This window comes from Grus americana, chromosome 12 (genome assembly GCF_028858705.1).
Source record: "Grus americana isolate bGruAme1 chromosome 12, bGruAme1.mat, whole genome shotgun sequence".
NCBI lineage: Eukaryota > Metazoa > Chordata > Aves > Gruiformes > Gruidae > Grus > Grus americana.
The window spans coordinates 23179007-23201539 of NC_072863.1; the positions used below are offsets into that span (position 1 = coordinate 23179007).

The 22533-nt window shown below is 62.3% G+C and overlaps 2 protein-coding genes across 5 annotated transcripts; both read right to left on the reverse strand.

Annotated features, from left to right (window-relative positions):
* Window positions 1-1283: 1283 nt before the first annotated feature.
* Window positions 1284-5812, reverse strand: LOC129211732 (regulator of cell cycle RGCC-like). The gene is made up of 5 exons (XM_054839297.1): window positions 5673-5812; window positions 4862-5017; window positions 4289-4369; window positions 3168-3230; window positions 1284-1874 (listed from the first exon to the last, which is right to left on the reverse strand). Exons 2-5 carry the CDS (start codon window positions 5013-5015, stop codon window positions 1867-1869), a joined length of 306 nt encoding a protein of 101 aa, XP_054695272.1. The 5' UTR covers window positions 5016-5017; window positions 5673-5812; the 3' UTR covers window positions 1284-1866.
* Window positions 5813-5829: 17 nt separating this feature from the next.
* On the reverse strand, window positions 5830-22475 carry ARHGAP36 (Rho GTPase activating protein 36). 4 transcript variants are annotated; one of them, XM_054839272.1, is made up of 12 exons: window positions 22427-22475; window positions 20641-22325; window positions 17504-17648; window positions 16110-16172; window positions 15396-15652; window positions 14248-14443; window positions 13686-13741; window positions 13058-13208; window positions 12086-12234; window positions 11247-11417; window positions 10126-10223; window positions 5830-9140 (listed from the first exon to the last, which is right to left on the reverse strand). In XM_054839272.1, the coding sequence occupies exons 2-12, from the start codon at window positions 20902-20904 to the stop codon at window positions 9002-9004; spliced, it is 1689 nt and encodes a 562-aa protein (XP_054695247.1). In that variant the 5' UTR covers window positions 20905-22325; window positions 22427-22475; the 3' UTR covers window positions 5830-9001. The 4 variants fall into 4 exon arrangements, with proteins under 4 accessions (XP_054695247.1, XP_054695248.1, XP_054695249.1 ...); XM_054839273.1 differs by lacking the exons at window positions 20641-22325; window positions 22427-22475 and adding an exon at window positions 19552-19765; XM_054839274.1 differs by lacking the exons at window positions 10126-10223; window positions 22427-22475 and having other exon boundaries at window positions 20641-22364.
* Window positions 22476-22533: the final 58 nt, after the last annotated feature.

Below are 22533 nucleotides of genomic sequence, written 5' to 3' on the forward strand. Positions count from 1 at the left end.
CTGCCCCTTGAGGGGCGTGGGGGTCCGTTCGGGAGGCAGATCAGCGGCTGCGTCACACAGCATGGGGAGAGTGACGGTGGAAAGTGTCCCCCCCACTCCCCGTGCGTGACCTGCCCTGCACAGGGCTCTGCTGGGGCTGCCCAGAAGCCCCCGCCGACTCCTGCCCTCCCTCCCGAGCTTGCAGGATTAAGCGCGTGTTCAGCAGACCCCTGGGACAGCACTAAGCCCCAGGCTGGCAGATTAAATGACCAACACCCTCCTGATCAGCACCCCATGAACGAAGTGGCGAGGGAAGAAGCTAAAACCGCCCCGTTTCCTGCGCAGACAGTTGCGACTGAGCCGCACGTGGCCCTGCTCCACGCGGACATCACAGGGAAGGGCGGGCAGCGCTGCCAGCCCGGGGACGAGCAGAGCCCCACGTTCCTCCCGGCCACCCCACCGCTCACGGGGCAGCTTCTGGGGAGGGGGAACCCGGGGGTGGGCTGAGCATCCCTCACAACTGCCAAATCCCGCTCCAAGCTCAGCTGCCCCCAGGTCGCTCTCACGCCTGGACCGTTCCCTCGACAGCACCCTCTGCCCGCCCCACGGAGCCCCTCACCCGGCAGGGACCCAGCAAGGCAGGGAGCCCCCCCGACCCCCCCAGGGCAGAGGGCTGCAAACCCCCTTTCCCTGGGGACTTGCTCCCAGGGTTGCTGTGAGTGCCGATAACCGGAGGAAGCATCACCAGGGCACGTCCGTTAGGAGCAGGACCCCCGGAGCAGCGTCACCCACCGACACCCGCCCCAGCCTTTCTGAGCACACTGGGAACAAAGCCACGGCTGCAAACGCTGCTCTGCGGCGAGGGACCGTGTTCTCGAGCGTCTTTGGGCCAGACAAGAAACCCTCCGTGCAATGCCCCTTTAGGGGGGAGCGGGTGGCTTTTCCAAAGAGCCCATCACCAGGAGCGGGCAGGTCCCACAGCCCCGGCGGCTCCTCTCCCCTAGCACATGGGGGTGGAAAGGGACGGACTCTGCCCTCCTCTTCGCCAAGCCCCCCCAGCAGGGCTGGCTCCGTCCCCCTGTCCATCCCTCCGTCCATCCATCCCCACTGCCAGGGCCGGAGCTCAGGCTAGCCCAGCCTGCCCCACGCAGGGAGGACCAGGGGGTCCCGTACCCCCCTTCGGGCAGACAGATGCTGCTCAGTTTGCTTCCCTGAGGCCTCCCCCCATCGCTGTGATGCCCCCAGGGCTAGGGCACAGCGCAGGCACGCCTGCTCCTCCCTACACACGCACAGAGACAAGCGCAGAGACTTCAAATCCTGTTCACAAAATATACATCCCCTCCGTACGGCGCGTAACGTCCTTTTTACAGTATTTACAGCAGCGGCCGGGGCAGAGGCGCTGGGGGTGTGGGCAGAGGCCACCTTTGAGGAGGTGGGACAGGTACCGCTGCGGGAACAGGCTCTCCTGGCCCAGGAGGGGACACCACGGTCCCCCCGATGGACTGCAAGCTGATCTTCCCCAAAACCACCCGGGGTTTCTCCTCTGGTTTCAACAGTGGCACAGACACCCCCCCACCCCGAAACCCGCTCAGTCACAAGAGCGGCCAGCCCCCCTTGCAGGGCAAAGCCCGGTGCCTGCAGCGAGAGCTCGTCCCGGCAGAGTCCTGCAGCAGAGCAAGGCCTGGACACCACGGCCGCCGAGCCGCCCGTCCCATTGCTGGATCAGTCCCCGCTTGCCGCCGGCGCTGCCCATCCCCGGCGCGGAGCAGTGTGGTGCGGGAGAGCGGCGTCCGCAGGGGCACAGAAGCAGAGGGTGCGTCAGGGAGGCGCAGGGCTCATCTGCCGCGCGGGGGTCTTCCTCTCCAAACTCGCCCCCAAAACCACGTCTCACATCTCTGCGGGACAGACAAGGGAGGGGGGGAAAGATTGGTGAGATGGCTGCTGGGGGGAGGAAGGCTGCACGGTACGCTGGACCCCCCCAGGCATCACCAGCAGCAGGGTTAGAGCAGAAATCTGCTGGGGGGGCCCTGCTCCCCTTCCTGCGTCACAGCCCACCCCCCCACCCCACTGGTGCCTCCACTAGCCACCTCATTCTGGGCGCTCGGAAGGGAAGGGAACAGATACTGGGAACTGTGACTTCCGCAGCCTGCTGGGGGATTTTTTTTAAATATCAAGTTCTCTCTACCTCCAGCCCGTCACCCAGGGACCCCTCTGGAGAGGAAGTGTGGCCTCTGCCTCAGTTTCCCCAGCAAGGAAGTCACTGGGGACCAGCCCACCTCCCAGGACTGCGGCGCTGCCCAGCACGGCATCACCCCCTTCCCCAGGGCACCTGCAGCCGGGCCCTTCACCGGGAGCCGACCGCGACCCATCCGTGCTCCGAGGGCTGGGATTCCCCTCTCTGCCACCGCACGGACCCTCTGAAGCAGTTCCCGCTCCGCAGATGCGGAAGTCTCACTGGAGACCTGCCTACGGCTTCGCTCGGGCCCCACACGCCCGAGGGCGCTTCCACAGGCGCGTGTCAGGAGGCACTAGCGAGCCTGAATCCTCACTTTCCTCCCTCCGGATGGGGTTTTTCCACAGGGCTGATTTTTTCCAGGCTGGGGTACGCCACAAGGAAAAATACTCTTTTCCTCCTGCTCCCCTTCCCCCCACCCCAGCAAAGAGAAGCCCTTGAGCAGCAGCGGGAGGGATGCTGCGGGCAGAGAGCCACAAGAATCCGCACATCTTCCTGAAAACGGCAACAGCTCTGCAGGTTGCGCTGTTTGGCCGCCTTTTTTGCAGGCCTCCGTTGTCAGGACCAACGTGGGCTCCACATCCCCAGTCCCCTCCACCAGGACGGCACTGCCACCTCCGCTTCACCCGTTGGGGGAAACCGAGGCACCAGAGAGGGAAGACTCTCAAGCGGTGGAATTTCTGCCCCAGCTGAAAGAACTTGAAGGGGGACGGGGGGGGGGGGTGACATCCAGATGACCTCCCCCTCCAAAAGAAAAGACAGAAGGGTTCCACCCCTCCAGCCAAACCCAGGCTCTAAGCCTCCGGCAGTGGGAGCCCCAGGCAGGAGGGGTGCTGGGCCAGGCTGTGCCGAGCCAGAGGCAACGCAGAAGCCCCAGCCCAGGCGTCCTGCCACAGCGGGTGCAGCCTGGGGCTCGGGGGGCTCGGGGAGCACGGGGAGCGGAGCTCGTACGTACCCTCCAACACTTTATCCAGATCCGCAATGAACTCCTCCAGCTCCTGCGTGTCTCCAAGCTTAGCTAGCAGAGAGAAACACAGTCAGGTCTCTCCCATTCCACACCCCCCAGCTCTAATTTGGGAGAAGACCCCTACCCCTGCCTTCTAGCCACAATTGCTCCGGCTGCCTGCTGCTCCTGCACCAGCCAGGCACTGCCCGGGAGCAGTGGGAGGGGGCTACGGGGGGGCTGTGTGGGCAACGGGGGCCGATGGCTGCACGGCTCAGGAATAACCCCGCCACGTGCCCCGAGCACCGCGTCCCCGTGGGTCGATGCATCTACGGGAGCACAGCCTGCGCCCGCACCCAGGCGCCAAAGGCATCAGAACGGCGGCGCTGACCCTTTCGAGCAGCTGCCCAGCGCTGCCTGGTTCTGGAGCCCAGCGCCCGCACGGGGCCTGCGGCAGCTCCAGCATCACCGGTCCCCAGGGCAGGGTGCTCCCCCCGCCTGCGCACATGGATCGGGGCTGGGAGTCACAGGGCTGAGGAGCAAGGGGCTTCACCAAGGATGCTGCCTGGGGAAGGAAAACCCCAGGACTAACTCCGAGCTGCAGACACGCAGCATTTCCACCCCCTAGGCCCTCTCTGCCCCTGATCTCAGACCCGGGCTCTGGAGTAGGATGGTGCCCGCAGGTATCACACGGATCAGCATCCCATAACCCAGCCAGTGGCGCATCAGCCTCAACGTGGGGGAAAGTGGAGAGGCAGGGCACGTGAGGTCGGTCAGCAAGGGCTCAGCCGAGGCCAGAGCTGGATCCATACGTGGTGGGAAGGGTGCTCACCTTCCCCGTGCCATCTCATCCGCGCGCAATCCTGCACTTCCCAGGTCAGGGACAAAGCCCCTCGCTGTGACCCCCCAAATCAGCCCTCCGGCTCAGTCTAGCCTTGACTGGGAACACGCCAATCCAACTTCACATCTCTTCCAGGAGCCAGCTGGGACCCCAGGGCTCACTCCCACCTCCAAACCCCGCAGGGCCCCAACGGCAATCCCCCCCTATACCCAGGGGGGTGAAGGCCCATCGCTGCTGAGCTGAGCCAAGCCTCAAGGGCAAACAGCCCTTCAGACAGGTCTTTCAGCCTCACCTTTGGGGGGGTACGCATTGCCAGGGGTGTTGAGGTCCTCCTCACTGGAGTTGAGACTGCTTCCTGGGGACGTGCTGGTACCTGCAGATGCAGAGCATCAGTTGCTGTCCATGGCCACAGGCACCTTATAAGCAACCTGGAGGACCAGGGATGGATCTCCTGCATGGCATGGGGCCCCTGGTCCACCCTCACCCTTGGCCAGCCCGTCTGCCCTTCCCTTGCTGCAAGGATCTCTTGGAAAAAGGCAACTCAGGTTGCCTGGGCATAGCCACAGGGACTCCTCGGGGTTATTAAAGCAAACTGGCTCCCTCTGAGCTCCAGGTTATCTCCAGCCTCGTGCAGTCCTGCAGCAGCCAGCCCAGCAGGAGCCCCAGCAGATGTTGGCAGGCCCTGGGCCAGGAGCCAGTGGTCATCGCCCCACGCCACTCACCCAGCCCACCAGAGAGGAGGCAGGATCAGCAGGAAGCTCTGTGGTTTACCATGGAGCAACCCCAGAGCTCCCAAAACAACTCCATCCTGACGGATGCCAGTCCCCCCCACCCAGGACTCCCCATTCCGCAGCCCCGGACTCACTCTCCAGCTCCTCGATGCCGCTGTCGTACACGCTGTGTCCCGCTTTCCTCTTCACCTCCTCCAGGTGCTGCTCGTATTGACACGCGAGGCCTCTGTCGAAGTCCTCCATCACCTCATCAAACTCCCGCAGCAGGTCACGGAGCTCATCAGCCATCGCTGCGGGCGAGAAGTCAGCGGAGGGGGGTGTTTGGGACGGGGAGCCCCCGCAGCGGGCTGGGGACGGGGCAGAGCCAGACACCGGGCCCCGGGCACCCCCGTGCTGCCAGGCCGCCCACCCGCCCTGCGTGGGGCAAGTTCAAGGGTGGAGGTTGGCCCTCGCCCCCCCGCAGGGCCCTGGGCACATCCAGCTCGCCCATCCGCCCAGCCCGGTTCGAGCTGGTCCTCAGCAGGGAGAGATCCTCGATCCCGGACCCAGCTTCTTCCCGCTGCTCCCCGGGGAGGTGCCGCCTCCTCCCGCCGGGTGCTGCCCGAGGGCCAGCCCGTGGAGCGGCCCCACGGAGCCCAGAAACTGGCGCAGCCGGGGAGGGGACGGGGGGGGGGGGACGGGGGGAGCCGGGGAGCGGAGCCCTGAGCTCCGGCTGCCCCCGAACCGCACCCGCGGGAAAACCCAGCGCGTTCGCGGCCCCGGCCGTGCTGCCGCGAAGCCGAGCAAGAGCCGGCGGAGCCCCGGGCGGCAGCCGCGGCGGGGGGCGGCACAAGCCCCGGCCAGGCCAAGGCCGGGACCCTCCGTCCCGCACGTCCCGCAAGGCGCGTCCCGCTCCCGGGGTGGAGGATACGGGGGCACGGGCGGGGGGAAGGCACCGGCACTCACCGGCGGGCTCCGGGCTGGTCTGGGCACTCCCCGGCGGGCTGTACGGGCTCCGGTCCAGTGCCCCCCCGGGCGGGCTGTGCGGGCTCGGCTCGGCTCGGCTCGGCTCGGCTGGGCTCGGCTCGGCTCGGCTCGGCTCGGCTCCGGGCGGCGGCAGCGGCGGGTCCCTCCGCGCGCGGCGGTTATAGCCGGTGGGCGGGGCCACAGCACCCTGGAGGCTCCGCCCCGCCCGTGGGGTCCCCGCGGCATCCGTGGGTCACCACCCCCACCCCCCCGCACCCCCGTTCCGTGCCCGGGCAGGGTGCTGGGGTCTCCCCTCCGCTCCCCTGGGACCCAGCGCTGCCTCAGGGGGCCGCAGCCCCGCGGGGGGGGGGGGGTGAGCCCCTTCCCCGGGTTTAACCCACGGGCACTTTCTCGGGTCCGGAACGAGAATAAAGCGATGCTTTGCGTCACGGGGGAGGAACTGATTTCCAGGCGTTTATGTTCTTTCAGTTTACCGTGCGAGCTCGTGTTGATAGCGTTACACGGTGCCGTGCGATACGTTTACACGCGCGTGTACCCGAGGGACGCGGGGGGTAAAGCCAAAACCAACGAAAAAAGAAAAAAGGTTTTGCTTTCTGTGCTGTCGACTATAAAATCGCTCGCTTGCTTGTGAATCCGAGTAACCGATCCTGCTTCTGGAAGGTGCTCCTTGTTGTACCTGCTGCCAAACCCCCCCGCGCTGAGATGCTTTTGGGGGGTCGGTGCCTACAACAGCCGGCAAGCACCCCAGCAGCCCCCCAACCCGCGTGCCGGCACCTGGAAACACCAAGACAGAAACTTTCAGACTGTTTCAAAAGGTGAAATCAGAGAGGCTTGCAAATTCAGCCCAGCCATCACCAAATCCGAACCGGCTTTGTCAGAGCGGGTCCAGAGCGATGCGAACGCCGCACGGCTGACGGTGCGTTGCGATCGGTTTGTAAAGTGGGGGCTGGTGAGGTTGAAATAAAACGAGTTATAAGCAAATACTTGTGCGTGCCAGGCGGTGACAGCCGGTGCGCTTTTGAGGGAGAAAAAACTCTGTGAACTGCTCAGAGGAGGCAACTGCGGAGCAGAGAGCAGCGCCGGGCGGTGCTGGGCTGCCCTCAGGCGGAGTTCTCAGCAATATCCCCAGCGGTGCTGAGCAGTTTTCAGGCCTCGAGATGTGCTGGTAGAAAAGCCCCTGAGATTGCGGTGATTTCTGCATTTGCTGGAGTAAAAAACTGCACCTTTGCCAGGTGGGTTTCCCGAAGCGATGGAGAAGGACGGTGTGGTGCCCGGCCGGCTGCCGGTGCTACGGCGTTGGGAAAGCAAACTGCAAAGGGACTTCTCTTGCAGAGCAAACAAACGGCCGCCCAGCATTTCAGCATCCCCAAAAGCATCCGCGCCCTGCACGCCTCCCCCGCCCTCAAACGCGGCGTAGCTCCGCGGCGCCTGTTTCCCTGTAAGCGCCGTGGTTTGGTGTTTGGCTGGTATCGCATTCGAGCTCACACGTTATCTGCTGTAATCGCTCCACATTTAGCTCTTGGAGAGAGGTGTGTGGCAGGAGGAGGTTTGTGCCATCTCCACCCGCCGCCGGTGGCTGTCAGCCCCGCGGTGCGCTCAGCGCCGCCTCCCGCGCTGCCGTCCTGCTTGTCTCAGTCCAGCTTTGGGGTTGGCAAAATGATCTGAGTGCCCCTTTGTCCAACTGACTTCTTCTTGGATTCAAAATTCTTGGTGACCGCCTGTAACAACCCCCGCCAACGTGAGGCTTTGCCCCTTCCCGACGCGGGGACATCCACCGCCAAGGGTTACCGGCGCTGCTTTCCTTGTGCACGCGTTACCGTTAACGGACTCGAGCTGTTCCGACTGACAGGAGATAACTAGTCACCCGCACCACGTGGGGCCAACGCCGGCTGTCGACTGAGAACCGGAGGAGACTCACGCTGACATGCCAGGGGCTTCTGGTAGGAAATTTGGGAGGGTGTGCTCTTGCAGCAGGTATAATCCTGCCGTCTGTCCGCACGGAGCAGCCGCTGCCCCCGTGGACACGGCCTGGGTTGCACAGCCGGCTGCTGAGCGTGCTGCTGGGCTCCGAAACACGCAGCAGACCCGCGGTGTCCCGAGTTTATCTGCTCCTGCAGACTCAGCAGCACTGCTCGTCTCTGGGGCTTATCGGTTCGGGGGGGGGCTCTCACCAGCTATCTCTCAGCACACACGTCTCTCTTCAGCCTGGGAACCACTTCTCCACCCACCCCGACTGCTCCCATCCACAGGGAAGGGACCTTTACGGGAGAAGAGCTCGGTCCTGAGCAGCGCAGCACCATGGACGGGCATGGACGCAGCTGAGCTCTGGTGGAACACCTCCTCCCTCTGAGCCCGGGGGCACGGAAAGGCTCCTGCATCCCTAAACACCCTCTGGGTGCGGCCGCAGCCACGGCACTGTTACGGCGGCGAGGCGCACGAGCCGAGCCGTGGGCTCCCTGCTCCCGAGCGCAGCAACACACCCGAATTGCTGGAGCACGCATCCACACCCAGCCGCCAAGCATTTCCCCGTGCCTCGGCGGGGCGTCCGGAGGGGAGCCCTGACACACGGGGCCACGGAGCCGGGCTGTATCCAAGGCACCCGCAGCACCCTGGGGTGCACCGGGCGAGGTGCGTGGGCTGGAGCCGTTCGGCGAGGGCGCAGGGAAGGCTGCGTCCGCACGGCGCTGCTCCCCCGCAGCACCCACCTGCCTGCTGCTCCCCAGCCCGCACCAGTTCGCTGGCCCAGCGCGCGGGGCTGGTGGTCGTTGGCAGGGGAGGGGTTGTCGTGTCCCCCCCCGGCAGGGACACCACGCAGCCACCCTGCAGCGCCCGCCCGCAGCGCCGCTGGCCCTGGGCTCACGCGCAGCTCTGGGGACGGAAATCTCGCGCCTCGAACGCCGGTGAAGCAGCAGACCGCAGAGGCCGTGCCGTGCGGAGGGCACCGCAGCGCTTCAGACCTGCAAGCAGGCTACAGCACGCGCCAAGGCGTGCGGCTCGCTCCAGGGCACGCCACTGCCTACACAACCGCGCGTGCGCAGCCACTGCACAAGCGGGCGGGTTTCTTGGTTGCCCTCTAGTAACAAACCCACGGGTGAAAGTCTTTCTGCTGGCAACCTGCAAAGGCATCTCCTGCTGCCTACCCCAGAACAATTTGGCACGTCCGCTGGTAGCAAAGATGCTCCCGCAGGCATTCGTACTCCTGTCACTTCTCCGCTCCTCCCAAGCGGGATAGAGGACTTGCTTTTGCTGGGGAAAGGTCGCCCGGTTTTGTCCACGGAAGGCAGCGCAGAGGGCACGGACCGGGCGTGCTAGATGTCAACGTCCAGGTTTAGGAATGAGACGTTGCTGTACAACTCCGATGAGACCGAGCTGCTCTCCAGGGTGCGGGTCCAGCCAGGCAGCGCGGATGGAGCACGCTCCGCTGCTGAATCCTCGCTCTCTGTGCTCCTAAGAACGTACAGTAGAGAGAGATGCTATTTGCAAACTGCTTCTGTTGCCAACCCCATGCCCAAATGGCCCCCAGCAGCGACCCCGAAGATTTGCCATCTCTTTGGACGGTCCCAAAAGGAACGCAGAGACAGACAAGGAACGGCAGCAGCGATGACTTGGAAGGTCTGTGCTCCAGGAAACCACTTCGCACAGGACAGTCCGTGTCTGCTGGAGGAGTCCCCAGCTCTACAAGGAGACCGAAGGCTGCCGAGCACGCCCTGCTTCAGAACACAGGGCAGAAAACACCTCCTGTGCTACGTGCCACGATCGTGGGCCCGGATCTGGGGACGCAACGCCCTTTTGCCTCACCTTCTTTAATCACGGGGAAGGGCACGAGCTCAAATTCCCGGCCTCCCCGGGGACTGTCCTCTCCGGCAGCCAAAAAGCAGATGTACAGGCACAGCGGGCAGTCGCACACGCAGGCACACGCGCGCACAGACGCACAGAAGGACAGGCAAAAAAATGCGCAGAAATGCAGACAACACCGAGGGTGAAGAAAATTTGGAGAAGGCTGGTGATGGAGCTGAAAATGGAGCAGGCATCCGTGTGTGGTCCTGAGAGGCCGGAGCAGCGGAGGGCTCTGGGGGTGCAGCGGGACGAGCGCTGCGTAGGTGTGCACACAGAAAGGCGTGTGCGAGGGGGAGCTCTGATGCACAGCGGATTTGGGTAAAGGAGAGAGCGTGGCACAGGCTGGGGGGGCACGGGGAATAGGGAGCTCCAAGGGACAGGAAAGCTGGGATGTTTCAGCCGGTGGAAGGCGTCAGCGCAGGAAGTGAAGGATTTGAGCTGGGGAGTTCAAGACCGAAAGCGGTGGAAGGAACGGGAAAGATGGGCGGGAAGATCGGCAGGGTTTGTCCGTCGCTTGCCGGCAGCACGGTGAGCCTTGCTGCGGGAGGGCTCTGCCCCGTGCCGCGAGGTGCCCCCCAGCAGCGCCGCGACTTACGGCACAGCGTGGAGCTTCCTGCGCAACAGGTAGTCGATGACATCGGGGTCTGTCTGAAACAGCCTCCTTAGGACGTCACGTTGCATTTCTGGAGAGACCTGGGAGGGATGCACGGACACGCTCGCTCTGGAGGAAGAGGAGCGGGGGCAGCCAAGGACGGCAGAAGGACTCCAGGTCAATAGGTGCTCAGAGAGCACCGTGCTGGTGTCACGTCCCACACGCCGCCCGGGGCCTGAGCAGGATCTCAGCGCCCGCTTTTCCCACACCAGCCCCGGTCCTTTGGCTCCCTGTAGACCTGACAAACGGTACAAGGCTTTTCGGGGACCTGACACGTCGCATTCCTATAGACCTGTAGCACATTTCTGGTATTTCTCGGGAATTTCCCAGGTCTGCTCCTAAAACCAGGGCCAGGAGGACTGCTCAGCGTATGCTCCTGCTGCTCCCGGGGTTTCTGCCGGGCTTTCAAAGCAGCTGCACGGCTTCCACTGGTCCTGTCCCCAAGGACAGCAGCCGCTTCGGCTCTGTGACCGCCTGGCGCCCATCTGCATCGCATCCCTTGGGGACTGCTCCAGAGAGCCCGAGGCCACACGAAGCACCCGTGGTGCTCAAACTGGTGCCTTGCTTCACGTCCTCGGGGACAACCCTGCCTGTGCTCCGGTACTGCACCGCACCACTCTCGTCCTTCTCCACCAGCATCTCCCACAGCGGCAAAGGAAAGCACGGAGCCTGGAGAGGTGTCCCCAGACCATCACGCCTCCCTGGCAGAGCGGAGGGTGCAACAGTGGAGGCTTGGAGTCCACCTGGACAACCATGCAGAGCAGGATTCGGCCAGGAGAAGATGCAAGAGGCTCTTCGTGCTGCTCGCCAGTGCCCCGTGGGAGGGTGGGGGGAGGATGGAGCCAGACCCTTCCTGGAGGGAACCTTTACGTGACTCTAAAGATGCTTTTGGGAACCCCAGGTCGATGGATCCCCTAGGACAGGATGAGCACTCCCTGCCTCACACTGCCGGCCCAAATCATCCACTGAAGAGCTGTGGATACACCCTCCCTTCTGCTGCCATGAGAAGGGTTCAGAGGGCAAGGAAAGGTCTAGAGAAGCTGCCCTGAGAAAGCCTCACCTACCATGAACAAGGTCTGGTAGTGCTCAATCAACCTCTGGAGCACCAGTATGATGGCAGCGCTGTCTTCAAAGTTCATGGCACCAGCGTCTTTCTCTCCAGGCTTCTCCTTCTGAAGGATGTTGGGACCAAAGATTGTGGCCAAGTTTGAAACTGTCATTTTATTGCCAGGAATCTAGCGAGCAAGCACAAAAGGACATTGCAGGTTATAGATGCACTGGCACGAGGTGTCCCAGGATAGCCTCACCCACCCCAGGACGGGAACACGAGCTGCTGAGTGAGGCTGGGGTGTTGATCTGGGACCAGTTTGGTCCTCTCTAAGCTGGTGGCAGGGGCGGCAGGAAGGGTTTGTGGTGCTGGAGCACACGCTCATCCCCTCCTCGCACCAGGGTCTCCGGTCCCTTCTACCTCACTTTCACAACGCCTACCAGAAGGTAACAAACAATATGTCTATATCATCGTACAATATGGGACAAAACCAGTCTCTCTGAATCACCGAGAGACTTAGAGCTCAAATTGTCCAGAGAAACCAAAATCCACCTCAAGGCACGATGATAAGCCCTTCATGGAAGTTGGAGGTGGAAAACCAGAATTGGTCCACAAAAAATGCCCCTTGCGCTGCCTACGGACACACAGCCAGCTCTCTCTGGGGTTACTGCAACCCAAAAAAATCACTTTGCTGGACTGAGAGCAACCCAGACCTGCCACGGACAAGGGGATTTATCGACAATTGGGTTTTGCCAAAGGATTCACCCGAGCTGGCAAGAAGCTCTGCTCGGTTTTAACCAACGAAGTCTGAGCCAGCCCTTCCTCGCGCCGTCGACCCGTCTGGGCCAGCCTTACCTCCTGGCCGTCGGGGCCCCAGGAGCTCTCGGCGTGCCGGGCCACCTCGCTGAGGAAGCGCAGGAGCCGGTGCAACGTGTCGCTGTGGCAGGGGGGCAGCAGGAAGAGCAGCAGCTGCAGGGCGGCCAGCTGCCCCGGACCCTCCATGGCTAGGCAGAGAGCAGCCCGTTAATTACTGCGGTTCCCAGCCCGGTAGGCACTTCCAGCTGGACAGCCCTCGTTTACATCCCCGGTAACGAGCTCTGGCGGGAGCCAGACTGGCATTGTACCCTTCATCCCGTCCACGCAGGGATAAACACTCTGGGAGACGCCAGCAAGGGCTGCGATGTGATTGCATTTGGTATTGCACACCCCCGTAGTCAAGAGACTGTCCTGGACCAGAGGGATTATAATCCAATTATCAAAAAAAAAAAAAAATAGCACAGACTGCAGCAACTGCACGTGGCGGTGCCAGGCAGCACATCGCTAATTCTGGCGAAGAAGGGTGGTGAGGAAGGACCTGGGAGCCAAACGTCCCCCTAAATCCCTGCCCGCCTCCGCTCCCCCCCCACGTGCCCGTCTCGCTCCCTGGGATGGCGCAGCCCGACAGCAAGCCCGCTGCTGCGTAGCTGCTCGTTTTCGATGTGGGAGCAGGGATTCAAGGATTTGGAGAATCAAGTCTGAGGAGAGAAGGGTGGCGAAAGGGAAGCAAAGAGATGGCGAAGGAGACTGAGAAAGAGCGATGCTGGGAGCAGTGGAGACTCCCTGAACACTCAGTTGCCCAAAATACGGAGGGTGGGGGGACCTGGGCAGAGCATTTGCAGACACCCTTCCGGGCAGCACAAACTGCTGGGCTGAGCTGTGCTGCACGCTGAATTCTGCTGGGACCTGGTACCGAGCCAGGACAGGAAGACAATTCCCGTTATTCTCCTTAGGAACCCAAAGGCGGTGGGCGGGCTGTGCAGGGTGGGTGTCTGCACCCCAGCTACTCACAGGCTGTGCTGAGGAAGGCTGCGTAGAGCTCTCTGGGAATCAGTGAGTCCGGCATGTCCCGAAGGAACTCTTTGAGCAGAGCGGCCACGTCGTGAACGCTTTGATGCTCATCCAAGAAAACATCCAGTCCTCGGTCAAACTCTTCCCTCAGCTTAAAGGTGGAAGAAATGAGAAGAATAAAGGCAACAGTCAGTTCTTCCTCTTTAGACGAGGTGCGCTGTCAGGATCTGCCCCTGTACGGAGCTACGGCAATGGCAGGACACGGCTGGCTACCCCAAGGTCCCCCTGGCGCGGGGCACCCCAAAAAAAGGCATGCCGGAGCCCAACAGCCTTGCGGCTGCCCGGAGGATGGACCACGGGACCAGAAGCAGCTCCTGGCTGGAGAGGGGAGCCCAGGGGGGCTCTGAAGTGCCAACCAGGGGATGGAGGCAGCCAGGAGAGATGAAGCCTGCTCTCCACGGCTGGGAGAAGGGCCCAGCAGCAGGGTACAGGTTGTCTCTGATCCAGCACGTGCCTGTGATCTTTTAGACCTCTCCGTGTCAGCGTCTGCTTTATTCATTCCCCACCCAAACATCCGTCCTTTGGACGCAGTACTGCTACCGAGGATGCGGTAACTGTCTCACTTTACCTGCTGAACTCTTTTCTTGGAGCTCCCAACGCGGAAGATGCCCACCGTTTGGAGACCTGGGAGACAGATGGGTGAGTGCTCTGCATTCCCACAGCCCCCTGCCACCCCGACCAGTCCTTGGAGCACCTCCTCACCACGGAAGTGGTTCTCTTGCACTGCACGTCAGGCAGCGCGCCCTTCCCTGCCCCTGGCAGAGGGGGTAAAACGAAAGGTTTTGGAGCTGTGAGATGTTCTGGGGTGGTCTGTGGGTCAGGGAGGAGATGTCATCTGTACGGTCACCCTGAGCCAGATGCTGGATTTGCAGGGGGAGTTAAGGCCAGAGCGCACCAGGAGATGGGTCACTGATGCTCACAGTGACGGTCACTTCTCAGCCCAGATGCTACACCCAGCCCAGAGGACTCTCCCCGGGTGGCTTTTCGGGAGTGTGGCCTGCCCCAGGAATCAGCTGCCCCCTCCCATCTCGGGGAACGGCCGGGCAGAATGCCCCAGCCCACCAGGTACGATGGGTTTTACCAACCTACTGTGGGACCTGCCGTCTGCCTGGAGAGACGCGTGTATTTACCGTGCGTTTCAATGTGCTTGCAGCATCTGTCCACAATCCGCGGGACCTGCCAGGTGATGGGGTTGAGGCTCAACGTCTTTTTCTTGCCCAGGCTTCTCCGTGGGTCCAGCTCGTGGGGGTGCGACAACTGCAGTGCCTCCAGCAGCTTGGAAGTGTTGTCACTGAGGTCAGCGATGGAGTCCACGGACATTGCCCCCTGCGATGGAGCAGGAACAAGATCTCAGTACACCGTCATTGCTGTGACCTCAGAAGTTTCTGGGGAAGGGAGGCATCACCTCCGGACGGACACAGAGGTCTACAGAGCCCGTCTGGGGTTGCCAGAGAAGCACCGAGACCTTTCATCTCCCACGCATTCTCGCTCCCAGCGAGAGGTCTTCCTAAACACTGGGGCAGCCCCCCTACGCCGCAGGCAGACACGGAGAAAGAGGGAACATCCCCAAATCTTTCACCTTTGCACAATACGCTGGATTTAGTTACCCGGCCTGGAGCTGCTTTACGCCAGGGGTTACAGGCGCTCGGCAGGCGTGGGGCTCTGCTCCAAAGAGACCGGGCAAACCCAAGGCAGCCTAATGCCCACCTGCCCTCGCAGGGAACAGGACTAACGCCGGGAAGGTGGCCGGGCTGAGCAGCCACACCGCCTTCCTTGCCCTTTGACGCACGACACCGAAAGCAGACCAGCTCAGGGCACGGCTGAGGTCCCCACAGCAGCGAGGGCTCTCAGCCGGCTGCGTGGCCAGGCAGCCAGCGTGACCCACCGTCGACGGCCACGACTTCTGGTGGGAATTCACCAGCGCTGTTTCACGGAGAAGTCATGTACGCTCACCGTGCTGCTCACCAAGGTGTGATGATGCAACGGAGGAGTAGAAAAACCCATGCATCTCCTGCTATCCCCGTCTACCTTTGGCTGCCTGGCCGTGTCCTTCTGTCAGAGCTGAGCCAGGAAAGCCTGTCCCACCCCTCACGGCCCATCTCCTGGGGGACGAAGGGGCATCCCATTTCCCTGAGGACAGACCGGGACCGACCCAGCGTGCAGCACGAATAACTCGCGTTCGTTAAGAAAAGACCCTGGACGGCACATTTATTGCTGCAGTCGGAGCCGCCCCCACCCCGCAGCACCGTCACGGCGCGGATTGTCTTTGCAATCGTACCCTTCGCTGGCTCCAGGAGCTGCTGTCGAGAAAAGTTGGGGAAAGCGGCTCCTCTGGGAAGACCCCGCAGGGTACCAGGCCACAGCTCCTGCCCGTCGGGGACCTCTTCTGCCTCTGAGCCCGAAATCTCGTCACCGTCGCTTCCACCTCCAGGCAGAGCCGGCGGCTGTTCTTCACTGCCTCCTGCAGCTGCTTGTGGGCACGGTCATTAGCGATGACTTGGAAGAGCGGGATCCCAAAAGTCTGAGGCGAGCAGTCTGGGGAAAAACGTGGGAGAAAGGGAAAAGCATCGCTAGCGGGAAAATCAAGAGGAGCTGCGCTAGCACGGCCCAGCTGCCAGGGGCACGCGTGCACGCCTGGATGAAATAAATAACCGACAGAAGAGAACGCTGGGCTGCTGCAAAGGCAACCGCCAGCGGCAGAGCAAAGAGAACGACGCGTGGAACCGATTCAACACGCGACAAGGAGACCCGTAGCCTGACTCCAGGACGGCAGCGCTGTCACGATCAGTGCCCTGCGTGCTCGTCCCTCCTGCTCCCCGCTCCTCCTCCAGCTCCCCAGGACCCCGGGGCGCATGGGAAGAGCATCCAAATGGCCCCAGGCAAACCCGCGGGGGAGCTGCTGCCCCCGGACGGCCCCGGGGCATGGCGTGGTGGGGCACGGGTTCCGTCCGAGAGCAGGGACCAAAACCCGGGTAAAGGGCAGGCTGCTCACCTTTCTTCTCCTTCGAAAAGCTCTCCAGTTTCTGGCGGATAGATTTACTGCCCTTAGGTCCCACTGCGAGGAGAAAAGATGGTGCCTTAATACCCAGATGTGCAACCCGGCAGTGCACAAAACCACGAGTCGGGGCAGATGAGCCATCAGGGTGATGAACAGAGCCACCACGAGCCAGAGCTGACCTTTCTGCTGGCATCCCAGCTTGCCGTGCCCCGCCAGAGGAAACGCCTGATGCCGCATCAGCCACCAAACGTATCTGTGCACGGGACGAGCTGGGCGCTGCGGCGAGCGGCCGAGACCAGCCGCCAGCAAATGGGTTCTCACGCAGGAGAGAGCAGTGGAAAAAACCTCAGCTGTCCAAAGGCTGTACCTCAAAACTGTTCTGGCCACCTTTGAATAACGTGTCCGTGTTACACGTGACTCCGTATTAATGCTGATGGCCGAGCAATTACTTAATGACTCAGACTTCATCCTCAGAGGTCTGGTCTCAACACTGGAAAAAGGAATACAGCCCCAGGGCAGCTCCCGTGAATGTTTTACAGAGCAGAGACAAAGTCAGAGAAAACACACGCCACCAGAAATCCCGTAGTGGTCCTAGAGAGTCGAGCCCCGCTCCTAAGCGTTCCCCACGTTGGCCATCCACGTTGGACACCAGTCACCGTGTTTTGTTACAGCAATGAACTGCAAACTCACTCCCTGCCCACCCTAAACCCAGGACGGATCATCCTATTCTGGCTGGCGCTCCTTATTCCGAAGGAATTCTCTTCCCAGACACAGAGGAGGTATTTCAGGCTGGTCTGTCCGCTCTTGAGTAACGAGTAACTTTGGGAAGGAGTCAGCCCATCCCCGACCCACTGTGCTCGCTTGGTTCGGTGTGCAGACATCGGGGACGCAGGCAGCTACGGGAACCCCGGCAACGCCTGCGTGTCTGCGTACGTCGGGACAGAGGAGCTCAGTCCCTGCGGAGCGTCTATATTTATCTGCCCGTTAATTCGGTAGCACGTCTTCCAGCCTCGCATAAACCCCATCCCAGCACCAGGACTTTGTGCCGGACATTAATACAAAACCCAAAGCTTGTCCCATCCCAAGGGCGTTAGGCCGGTCCCAGTGGAAGACCTCGCCAAGTCATATCGCATCTGGTTTGGATTAGGGGGTCAGGGGCAGACGACCGGCGAGGTCACATTCTCACGCTCCGACGGACACACAACCCCTCCCCAAAAAGCTGATGGGGCCTTCGAGGCTCGGACCGGAGCAGGGAACAAGAAGTTTAACGGACCGAAACGTGTCACAAGTGTCTTTCCATAAACATCACCCCGTGTCACGAAGCGCGGGAGCCAGTAGCCGTGGCGGCTGAGCCTCCCCCGCAGGAGCCGTCCCGTCCCACCGCCTACCTCTGGCCAGGCTGAGGTCCCCGACCGGCAGCTTCTCCTGCAGCTGGTAGAGCGCGAGCTCCTGCAGACTGGCTCTTTCCAGCTCCGAAAGGCTGTGCAGGGGCACGGGCTGCATTTCGGTGCTCCGTCCTGGCTGAAGGGTCCTCTGGAAAACACACGCGTGTGAAAAGAACGGAGTCGGGAGCGCGTCGCAGAGGCGCCTGCTTTGGGAGAGAAGCTGCCGAAAACGCCGCGGGGCGTCTCTGCAAGGGCAGGAGACACTCGGCCCTCCGCCAGCTCTCCGAAGAGGCGGCTGAGCTGCAGGCGCCCCGGCCACACCACCTCACTCGGACCTTCCAAACAAAGTCCGTGGAGGCACCAGGAATAGGTGGGGGACCTCAGCCCTGGCTCCCCAAGGCTCCAGAGCCACCTGGGTGCTGGGCAGAGAGCACCCCGGGCAATTCTGCCCGCCGTCTGCTTTCGCACGAAGCCCATCACGCGCACAAGACGGGGCGCATCCTGTGCGGGGGGAGGCTGGAGAGATGCTTCCAGCTCTGCAGAAGGGAGGGGGTAGCAGCTTCCCTCCAGGGTGGGTGAAGAGAAGAGCGTTCCGGGGGTTTGGGGTTTCATAAAACCCCTCTAAACCCTGAAAAGCAGCACACGTCCCACTACATAAGACTTACGCCCCCCCTTTTATTCACGAGCTCTTCTTCTCTGCTTTTTTTCCCCCATTTTGAACAGGTTTATTTCTTAATTTAATAACTTCACACCGACCTTTGTCTCTTGCAAATCGCACAGGTCCCGCACCGAGCAGTGCTGCCGAAGCCTCCCCAGCGCCGTCACCCCCAGCGCAGGCTGGACCGCGGCCCCGCGTGGGTCCCGGCCCAACGCCCAGCGCCCCATCCCCTCTCCCGCATCTTTGGGGAGCTCCCCCCCTGTTGTTTGCAGCCCCCGGGGAGACCCCGCAGGGACCCGGCTCCTCGCTAACCTGGGTGCCCCAGCCCGTGCTGCCGCCCCAGCACCCAGCGCACCCACCCACGGTCCAAAGAGCAAAAAGCAGCAGCAAACGGAAGGACGGACCGCGGTTATCAGCGTGCACGCAGAAAACGGGGTTAGAATTCAGGCTCCGAAAGGGGCCTTGCCAAAGAGAGCTTTAATGAAAAATAAACGCCCGGAAATCTCCTGGAGGCAGCGAGGGGGTGAGAACTGGCAGGAGCGCGGCAAGGCAGCACGCACGGGCTCGTGTACCGGCCATGGCACAGCACGGAGCCCCCAACTCCATCCCCTGGCCCGGGCAGGGCTCCCGTCTGGGACAGCGTTTCTTTTGGCCAGGTTTTCAATTTCTAAAGATATTTAGAAAGTGACATAAACTGCAGGAAAAAAAAAAAATATAAAAGAGTTGCTGTGCACTCCCCAGAAGAGCATGCCAGAAAGGGAATTCAGCTACAACGGCATTCTTGAAACATTTGATGTTCGTTCCAAAAGCTACGTGCCTCAGCGTGGACGTGGTGACAAACGTGGGACGCAGCACAGCCTGGCACAGCTCAGCACCTCGGGACGACCGGGACTGGGGTACCCGGGTGCCCACGACTGTCTTGCACGCCAGACCGGGGTAAATCCCCCAGGAGAGGCTGGTGCGGCCCCACCGAGGGGGCACCCAGGTCAGCACTGACCCCTGCCCCCGGGTCGGAGCTTGGGACGCGTTAGCAAAGGGGCCAGGGAGTCACAATCCCGCGTGAATTTTAGGGGAGGCACAGCCCGCGGAGGCATTCCTGCCTTGCTTCAACTTTTTCATTATTAAACTTCTCACTAGTAAATCAAGACCAACGCGAAGAGCTGTTCTCTCGGCTCTGCAGCTCCCCGTGGGCTCCCCTCACCCTCCGCCCCTCCCAAGGCGAGCTCAGCAACCAGCCCCGCGCGGATACACGGCTTCGTACAGCCCGCATCCTGCGGGGAAAGCACGTCCGTGGGGGGAAGACGCAGCCCTTTGGGAATGTGTTTTATTTACTGTCTCAACGGGGTTGCAGGTAAGGGGTCGGTCTTAAACTAAAATCACTAACTGGTCCTACCGAGCTTTGCAAACGGAGATCCCGGGACATGAGCTGCCCTGGGACAGCCTGGGCGGGAGAAGGGGGCGCAGATAAAGCGTTGGCAGGAACGTCTCCGCTCGCCAGCCACGGCTCACGTCTTCCTGCCAGGCCGGAGCCGAGGGACGAGCAGCAGCGATGCCTGAGCAGGAGCATCCCGGCAGGACGGGAGCAGCTCGGCTGCCAGCAGACGCTGCGGACGGACGGACAGACAGATGGCCCCAGCGACAGACATGCTGAAGGGAATTGCCTTTCTGCAAGCAAAGCCCCCAGCTCCGGGCACAGCCCGCCGTCACAGCCCCTGCGTGAGTGGGACGGGCCGTGGGAGCGGAGTCAGGGAGGATGCGGCTGCCTCGGGGCAAGGAGGAGGAAACTCGATTAGGAGAGGGAGCAGACCAGAGGGAGCGCAGGAAGGAGAACTCGGGGCAAGCTGCTGCTTATCTGGCCCTTCTGCAAGCGCTGCGAGAAGAGCCCTGTGCAACGCCGCCATCGATGCCACCATCGTTAGCTTTCTGCTTCAACCGCTAACCCCGAAAAACCCGCCCGTGCTTCTTGCAGCATGGGCGTATTTATGCTCATGGGAGCAAGCGAGATGGGGATCGCCACCGACAACTTCAAACTCGTTGACGGCAGCGGAGCAGCTCGGGGGGTGTCCCTGCCCGAGACGGGCGATGCCCTGCGGAGCCCCGTGCGGCAGCGGGATGGGCAGCGGTCACGGGGGAGCTCGCTGCAGGCTGGGCAGGCACCAGTGCTCCCCACGAGGAGCAAAACGAGATGGGGGGGGCAAAAGCCGGAGTACAGCAAATCCCCCTTCAGTGGGGGATGCCGTAGAAGGAATCCCAGTAACTTGAAAACAGAAATAAAATGCCTTTTGCTGGGAGCGTTAACATGGCACTTCCCCTCTGCAATGACTTGTCCTGCTTATTTTTAGGACTAGGACTTATTTAAGGAAATCCCATGGGAAAAGCTCAGCTCAGCCACCCCTTCTATTCCCAAAGAACTGCAGTTGCTCCCGCGTTTTCAGCAGCAAAGTTACTCTCTTCCCAGCAGGAACGAAGGGCTGACATTTACCTTCCTCGTTTCCTTCTCGCAGCACGGCCAGCGGCAGCCCGGGCTCCCTCCTCTTCCTTCCAGACGATGGTTCTCGAAGCAGCGTCTCCACCGTGTCTCGTGCGGCCCCGTGGCGCGGGTGGGAGAACGAACCTCCCCTGCCTGCTGGCGGGGGGAGAAGCGGAGAAGTGACGGAGAAGAGACGCTGCAGCTGAACGCGGCCGAGGGGAGGAGAGGGGTGATGAGAACGTGAATTTTCTGCCAAAAGAAATGAGCCAGAAGCATCTTGTGGAGAGAGAGGGCAGGGTTAGCTGGGAAGGGACAGCACTTCCCACGCCTGACAGTGTTTGTGCCTTGGCGGGGGATCCATCCCCGCTCAGTCTACCTCCTGTCCCCAGACTTTCCCCACTCTCGTCTGTCCGTAACGAGGACGCCTACCGAAGCGTCAGCCTGAAACCTGAAAGGGAAATTTGCTGCCCGGGTGCTGGTCGGTGAGGGCCAGGGGGAGGTTCTGTCCCTTGCTTTCCGTGCGGATGTCTCAGCGCTCCGTCGCAGCACCTTTGCACGACCGGGTCCCCAGCGCGGTCAGGGGTCCCCTGCAAAGAGCTCACAGGCCTGACGGGACAGACGTGCGGCTTGCGTCTGGTACCGCGCGGCGTACGGGGTGGGTTACAGACCCCAGGGAGCCTGACAAATCTACGGCAACCCGTAAGATGGGCGTTAACACCCAAAATTGGCACCTCCTTGCATGTCAATGTGCCCACGAGCACCTCGGGGACCGCAGCCGGGCTCCTGCTCCGTGACGTGGTGACGATGGGGGTGCAGCAGCGCATTCCCTGGGCAGAGCTGGGGCAGCACGGTCCCGCTGGGGAGAAGCGGAGCCGAGGACGCGGTGCGGAGCCCCAGGAAGCCACCCGGCCACTGCTCGGCGCGCGGCGCACGGGAGGGCGACTGCCAGCCTGAGGTTTAGCGACGGACCATCTCTGCTCCCGTGCCCAAAGAGAGGGGCAACGTCTGCAGCCCCCGCCTTTGCTCCGGGCTTGCCCCCCAGGTGACGGTGCCGAGGGGACAGCCTCATCTAGGCCTCGTCTCGCTGATGCTGACAGCTTTCCCCGCAACAAAGGGTCCCCCGGCCCCCCCAGGACTCGGCTGTCCCGGCAGAGTCCAGGCTGGACGTCCGCTCACCGGGAGCCCTCCTGTCCCCAGGGGAACGGCCAGCGCCAGCTTCCACGTCGCAGCCCAGCCCCCGGGGATGCTCAGAGGTGCTCATGGGCGATTCCTGGCTCCCGCCCCCCGGGGCACTGCGGTCCCTCACCGTGTTCTCTAGCGCACGACACAGCCCGTCCCCAACCCAGCTCTCCTGTCTGGGTTATCTGCAGGCTCCCTTTTAAACGACACCCCTCCTGGTCCGCTGGACCTGGCTCTGCGCTGCCCAAGGGATCTCTGATCTCCTGATCCAGCAGGCACCAGCCGAATTCCATCCCTCCCCGCAGCGGCTGCGCTCTGAGAGGCCACAGCCAGGCTCGCAGCCCCCTCCGTCGCACGGGAACCCCCTTTGCCGGCTGTGGCACCTTCGCGGGGGCTGCCAAACTCCCATTTTCTCTGTGCATCGCCGCATTGCCCGGCTTTGTCACCGAGCATAAACTGGTGTTGCCGCACTGCGCCGGACATCCGCCCCAAACGCTGCCGTAAGCGGCGAACCGCGTCTGCTTGGAAGGAGGACGGAGGAGGTCACGGACCTGGAATTCATCACCTGTTGAGTAAAACACCAGAAGAGGCTGCAGAGGGAGCAGGGAGCGGTGTGTACCTCTTTAATTACTGGCCCGGTATTTGTGAGCGCTCTGGAAATTTGCTACAAGACATGGAAGCCCCACGTTGGGGGGGGGACGCAGGATGGAGCACCTCCTTTCCCGG

Coding starts and splice junctions, on each gene's coding strand:
- LOC129211732 (XM_054839297.1), bottom strand. CDS start 5,015: ATGGCTGATGAGCTCCGTGACCTGCTGCGGGAGTTTGATGAGGTGATG. Junction 4,370..4,861: donor CGGCATCGAGGAGCTGGAGA/GTGAGTCCGGGG, acceptor CTGCATCTGCAG/GTACCAGCACGTCCCCAGGA. Junction 3,231..4,288: donor CAATGCGTACCCCCCCAAAG/GTGAGGCTGAAA, acceptor TCTCTCTGCTAG/CTAAGCTTGGAGACACGCAG.
- ARHGAP36 (XM_054839272.1), bottom strand. CDS start 20,904: ATGCTTCTGGCTCATTTCTTTTGGCAGAAAATTCACGTTCTCATCACC. Junction 13,209..13,685: donor CCAAGAAAAGAGTTCAGCAG/GTAAAGTGAGAC, acceptor TCCACCTTTAAG/CTGAGGGAAGAGTTTGACCG. Junction 12,235..13,057: donor AGCCTTCCTCAGCACAGCCT/GTGAGTAGCTGG, acceptor CTCTCTGCCTAG/CCATGGAGGGTCCGGGGCAG.